General features: G+C 31.3%; 1 protein-coding gene across 1 annotated transcript in view; it reads left to right on the forward strand.

Moving 5' to 3' along the window:
- The first annotated feature begins 1508 nt into the window (after positions 1-1508).
- The window catches only part of LOC137652997 (loricrin-like), a 13374-nt gene continuing 7382 nt past the window's right edge, over positions 1509-7500 (forward strand). The window contains exons 1-5 of the mRNA XM_068386389.1: positions 1509-1520; positions 2021-2074; positions 2839-2916; positions 3642-3779; positions 4464-5202. Of these exons, the coding sequence (XP_068242490.1) occupies positions 1509-1520; positions 2021-2074; positions 2839-2916; positions 3642-3779; positions 4464-5202 (1021 nt within the window). The remainder of the gene's footprint in view (positions 1521-2020; positions 2075-2838; positions 2917-3641; positions 3780-4463; positions 5203-7500) is intronic.

Below are 7500 nucleotides of genomic sequence, written 5' to 3' on the forward strand. Positions count from 1 at the left end.
ATAAATTTTAATAAAAAAAAATAATAACTTTGATAATAATAATAATTTCAATCCTTTTGATGATGATGATGATGATGATGATGATGATGATATGATGATGATGATAATAAAAATAATTCCAATATTAATAATAAAAATAATTCCAATATTAATAATAAAAATAATTCGAATATTAATAATAAAAATAATTCGAATATTAATAATTTTCATAATTCTAACAATAAAAATAACATTAAAAATTATAAAAAAGAAGCTTCGGAACTTAATTATTGTTTTTCATGTCTCTTACCTTCCATAGGTATGCATGAATGCAATATTTTTTTTTATGCAAGGAAAACATTCAAATGAAGAGCAGATGCTAGAATCAATACCTCAATATTGTTTCTTTTACGATGTTAATATCGAGCCCTGCAATTTATTGTCCTAGACTTTTAACAGCTTAATTTACGAAAAAAAAACTAAAAAAAAATTGTAATTAATATACTTCAAATATTTTGAGAAAATAGTCCTACATTGCGAAGGATGTTAATAGATAGGAAACCTACGTTGAAAAAACATTTACAAGTTTTGAAATGAAAAGAGAAAAAAAAAATACATTTACTGGTTGTAAAATAAAAAAAAGAAAACTGCCTCTATGTAAATTCCTCTGTTAATGAAGTACTGAATTCAATCACCTAAATTAAAAAGAACAATACAAAATTTAAGCATACAGTAGATATACATTATTTATACCATTTATTCACGCGTATGAATAAAGATGATATATATATATAATATATATATATATATTATATATATATATAGATATATATACATACATATATATACACATATACATATGTATATATATATATATATATATGTATATATATAATATTGATATATTGATAGTTCAGTTGGTAGAGTCTTTGCAAGCATGGTTTCGGCTGAGTGGCACGAGTTCGAATCTCTGCCCAGCCAGAAGCCTATTACCATAAATTAATTCCAGTGGGATATGTGTTCCCAAAGTAAAATTCAGTATAAAATGCTATTGTGGTTGATATATATATATATATATATATATACATATATACACACACACATATATATATAGGCACATTGTATATGTATTGTATGCATACATACGTATTTATATCTACTGTACTTATGCGCTAAAAAAAGGTAAAACAGAAAACCAAGAAACTTCCAACGCAGCAAGATGACATCGAAGTCACTGACACAATGAAGAAAATAATTAAAGAGTCACGCCATCATCTTCTAAATGGCTATAATCTAATTCAGACCGACATTGTGAATGCCCGAATGATTCAAGAGCAGAGTCATCCAGACCTTAAAAAAAAAAAAAAAAAAAAAAAAAAAAAAAAAAAAAAAAAAAAATTGTTCAACCTCATTCTAGCGTCTCCTGTACACATGCTTTTTGGTATAAAAGAGACCGTGTTTCTGGAAACACCATCAGTTAATCTTCGGCGATTCACGACGACACAACGAAACATATCATACGAGCAGACATGGCCACTAAGGTAAGTTGGAATGAAAAACCATATTTTATTTTTTAAATGACGAATATGCTATTAACCCTCTTAAGGTGATGCAAATGCATATATACAAACATGTAAATTTTTGTTACATCAAAATCACTATGAATCGTTATATCTATCTATATATCTATCCATCTATCTAATCTATATATATATATATATATATATACACACACACCATACACACACACACACACACATATATATATATATATATACATATATATAATATATATATACATATATATATATATATATATATGAACATATATCACAAGCACACGTGATTTCGTGGGTGATATTTACATATATATATATATATATATATATAGTTGGAACAAAAACATACCCTTCTTTCTGAAAATGAAAGAATATGCTATTAACTCGCTTGAGGTAATGCAAATGCGTACGTACAAAATACGCAAACTTTTGTTACATCAAAGTCACTATGAATGGTTATATCTAAACACTTCTATTCACAGTTAGAACAAAAACAACTTTCTGAAAATGAAGAATATGCTACAAACCCACTTAAGGTAATGCAACTGCATATGTACAAAAATCCAAAATTTTATTACATCAAAATCACTATGAATGATTATATCTATACACTTCTATTCACAGTTAGAACAAATAAGAATATACTACAAACCCCCTAAAGGTAATGCGAATAAATATGTACAAAAATGCAAATTTTCTATTACAATAAAATTTACTCCGGAAGGTTACTTCAATACACTTCCATTCACCTATTAAAATACTCCATAGCACCAAAAACCACTTAAAATATGATACATACTGTACATACATTTCTGTTCCCGCTACTTATAAGTACCCAATGAAGCGTCTAGAGTCTACACTAAACCTCTATGTCTTTGACTTTGCTCTATTTGTTTCTCACCCCTGAGATGAAGCTACGTGAAGACATTAAACCACAGTTTGGGTTAAACTACAATTCGAATGGACTTCAAATAATACACATTACATAAGGAAAAATTGAATAAAACTCGCCTATCAGCTTGAAAGCATTTTAATGATATTGTCCCCACAGCTATTTAATGGCACCTTACCTATACTCAATTTTTTTCAATGAGGCGCATTTGCACTCACTCGCAGCGGTGCCCTTTTAGCCCAGAAAGTTTACTGCTATTAGACTGGTTAGAATTATCTTGTCCAACCAATCAGCGAACAGGAAACCTTTCCGAGCTAAAAGGGCACCCCTGCGAGTCGGTGCAAATCTGCCTGATTAAAAAGAATTGACTATGGTATTTTAATTAATTTTTCATTTCTTTCATAACAGATTGCTGCAACTGTTTTATTAACAGTCATCGCATCTGCCTTGGCTACACCAACTGGATATGGAAATGGACAAAATTCAGTGAGTGTTTAGTTTATGATATTTAGTTAATTTAAACAAAGCATTAAAAAATATACATCTTTTATATTTTCAATTAAAATACTAATTTTCTTTAGATTTTCTAATTCATGTTTAGTGAGCATTTCGGGTTTAGTAAGTGATATAATGCTCAAGACATGTGAATATTTATTATCAAGAAATATTCATTACCAAGTATACATTAAAGATCGTTTAGTATCTAATGGTACGGACTTTTAGAATACGCCTTAACAACTGAATATAACGTTGGAAAAACCTTTAAACACTCCTACATAAAGGATATTCAAGATCAACAAATATTCATTACTAAGTGTACACTGAAATCTTTTTAGTACCAAAATCACAGACTTTTAGAAAACGCCCTAACAGCTGAATACAGTGCTGGGAAAACATTTAAACACTCCTATATAAAGGATATTCAAGATTAATATATTTACATTACTAAGTGTACACTTGAGATGTTTTTAGTACCTAATATCACAGACTTTTAGAATACGCTTTAACAGCTGAATATAACGTTGGAAAAACATTTAAACACTCCTACATAGAGGATATTCAAGATCAACAAATATACTAAATGTACACTGAAATCTTTTTAGTATCTAGAATCACAGACTTCTAGAATACGCTCTAACAGCTGAATACAATGCTGGGAAAAGCATTTAAACATCTCTAAACAGGGAATTATGATATTATTTCCTTTTCAGGCCCTTATGCCCTACCAATTTGCGTACAACGTCAACGACGCCTATAAGGGACTGGATTTCGGCCAAAGGGAAAATTCTGACGGCAACGCCGTCTACGGATCCTACACTGTACAACTTCCCGATGGCAGGAGACAGAACGTGAGTTGTTGTTGTTGTTTTTGTTGTTGTTGTTATTATCAGCTAAGCTATAACCCTAGTTGGAAAAGCAGGATAGTAAATGCCCAAGAGCTTCAACAGTAAAAATAACCTAGTGCGTCTCTTGTTCAAGTTATTGTTATGGTTACTGTTATTGGTATTGTTATTATTACTATCATTATCATCATCATCATCATTATTATTATTATTATCATCATCATCTAAGCTACAACCCTAGTTGGAATAGCAGGATGGTAAATGCCCAAGAGCTCCAACGGGAAAAATAGCCCAGTGCGTCAAGGAAAAAGGAAAATAAATAAACTACAAGAATAATGAACAATTGCAATAAAATCATTTTAAGAACAGTAACAACATTAAGATAGTATGTGAGATAGTAATTTAAAGTTCTAATCAATTATAAATGTCGAGCTAATCTACATGAGATTATACCATACATCTTAATTCAATATATCTATATAAATTTATACATAAATTATTATTATTATTATTATTATTATTATTATTATTATTATTATCATTATTATTACTTGCAAAGCTACAACCCTAGTTGGCAAAGCCGGATGCAATAAGCCCAAGGGTTCCAACAGGGAAAAGAGCCCAGTGAGGAAAGTAAACCAGGAAAAATAAAACATACGGATATTGAAATTCATGACAATACTTCTACAGGTTGACTATAGAGCCGATCATCAAACAGGCTACGTAGCCAAGGTCAACTACGAAGGTCAAGCCCAACACCCAAAGAACTATGGACCGGCCATTACATTTAGACCATCTTTCGGTAATGGAGGACAGGGAGGCAGTGGATTCGGACAAGGTGGATCTGGATTCGGACAAGGCGGATCCGGATATGGAAACGGTGGTTTCGGACAAGGTGGCAGCGGATTCGGACAAGGTGGATCTGGATTCGGACAAGGTGGATCCGGATATGGCAGCGGTAGCTTCGGACAAGGTGGCAGCGGATTTGGACAAGGCGGATCTGGATTCGGACAAGGTGGATCTGGATCCGGATCCGGATACGGTGGCAACAGTGGCAGCGGATTCGGACAAGGTGGATCTGGACACGGAAGTGGCGGATTTGGACAAGGTGGATCTGGATCCGGATCCGGATACGGTGGCAACAGTGGCAGTGGATTCGGACAAGGTGGATCTGGACACGGAAGTGGCGGATTTGGACAAAGTGGATCCAGATCCGGATCCGGATACGGTGGCAACAGTGGCAGTGGATTCGGACAAGGTGGATCTGGACACGGAAGCGGTGGATTTGGACAAAGTGGATCCGGATCTGGATACGGTGGCAACAGTGGCAGTGGATTCGGACAAGGTGGATCCGGACACGGAAGCAGTGGCTTTGGACAAGGTGGATCCGGATCCGGATACGGTGGCAACAGTGGCAGTCAATATGGCCGTTAACTTATGAATAACCAATAATCATGTCTGCAGTATAATCAATAAGGCAATAAATTATTTTCATATTATAAACATGTTATTATGAATGTGCCCTTCTTAATCCAGATGAAAAAAAAAACATTTACTTATCTGCCTACGTGTATATATATATATATATATATATATATATATATATATATATATATATATATATATATATATAAGTATATATATATATATATATATATATATATATATATATAAGTATATATATATTTATATATATAGATAGATAGATAGATACATATATATAAAAATATATTTATTCATATATATATAATATATATATGTATATATATAATATATAGGCCTATATATATATATAAATATATATATATATATATATATATATATATATATATATATATATATAGATAGATAGATAGATACATATATATAAAAATATATTTATTCATATATATATAATAATATATGTATATATATAATATATAGGCCTATATATATATATAATATATAGGCCTATATATATATATATATATATATATATATATATATATATATATATCTCGTATGGACCACAGCTGATGTAGTAGCAGAGCTCTAAGCTCATGTTTGCCCCAGGACCATAGTTTCTGAATCCGTTGAAAATGGAAACCAGCGTCTGATGTAAGGTACGGGATTAACAACCATATCCCTAGAGATTCGAAGAGAAATTAGACAGCTCAACCCTCAGCCTTACCCCAATTACGGGGGATAAAATAAAAAACATTGTTAAATGTATTAGTTAAGCAAACGAACACTTACAAACATACATACATACATAAACCCACACACACACACACACACACACATATATTATATATATATATATATATATTTATATATATATATATGTGTGTGTGTGTGGGTGTGTGTGTGTGTGGGTGTTTGTGTGTGTGTGTGTACACAATTAGCAATTAGTTCTTTATTACATACGGTTCGAATTCCTTTTGCATCTGGAAATTTCTTTTATTATGATTAGTCCGACTGAAACTAGATGTAATGAGCTTAAAGCCTTCAGACAAATATATATATATATATATATATATGCTCCTTCAGAAGCTAAAACTCTATCACAAACGTCTATAATTCATTTCAAGAAACGTAATAGAATATTCCCTACAATGAAAAAGTTTAAATTGCATCATTACACTGATACCTACACATGAGAAGCCACACTAACGAACTTTAATACCATAATATCAAGACAGCAAAATATATGACGATGATATAATGATATTGTGACATTTCCCCTGTTTATATTAATGCTAATGAGAAAATAATTTCATTACGATATTCATTAAAAAAATATATACCTGAGCAAGAGAACTGAGATTCGAATAGATGATTAAATCTTTGTGATATGTGTTGGTAAGAAGATATTTAAATTGAGTATTACCTTTGTTAAACGTACCGGTAAGAAATTAGTTAAATTGAGTAACCTTTGTGAAACGTAATGGCAAGAAGTTATTTAAATTATTTAAATTGAGTATTACCTTTGTGAAACGTACCGGCAAAAAATAATTTAAATTGAGTATCATCTTTGTGAAACGTACCGGCAAGAAATTATTAAATTGAGTATTACCTTTATGAAACTCACCGGCAAGAAATCATTTAAATTAAGTATTACCTTTGTGAAACGTACCGGCAAGAAATTATTTAAATTGAGTATGATCTTTGTGAAACGCACCGTCAAGAGTACTTAAATTGAGTATTACCTTTGTGAAACGTACCAGTAAGAAATTATTCAAATTGAGTAACCTTTGTGAAACGTAATGGCAAGAAATTATTTAAACTGAGTATCACCTTTCTGAAACGTACCAGTAAGAAACTATTTAAATTGAGTATTACCTTAGTGAAATGTACCGGTAAGAAATTATCTAAATTGTCCAATTCTGGTTCAACCAAGGCTATCCTCTTCCTTAATCTTTTTTTTTTCTTTTTATAATGCATCTCCTTTCTCAAAGATTCAGATGGCAACGGAGACAGGCAGAATGAAACCTGAAGTTCAATGGCCGAAAAATTGAAATGGGATTGACTTAAGTAAAAGCCGGAGAACTCCATATTAGGAATCGTAAGATTACAATTCGAACTTGGTCAATGTCATAAAATATTATTATCTCTTGGATTGAGAAGGAAAGTTTTCGTAATATGTAAGTTATCTCGACAGCATTCATTCGTCTATTGGTGGAATTTAACTAATCATATTAAATTCATAAGTCTTGAATGTAGCGAAGGCAACGTTATATTATATTTG

This window comes from Palaemon carinicauda, chromosome 14 (genome assembly GCF_036898095.1).
Source record: "Palaemon carinicauda isolate YSFRI2023 chromosome 14, ASM3689809v2, whole genome shotgun sequence".
NCBI lineage: Eukaryota > Metazoa > Arthropoda > Malacostraca > Decapoda > Palaemonidae > Palaemon > Palaemon carinicauda.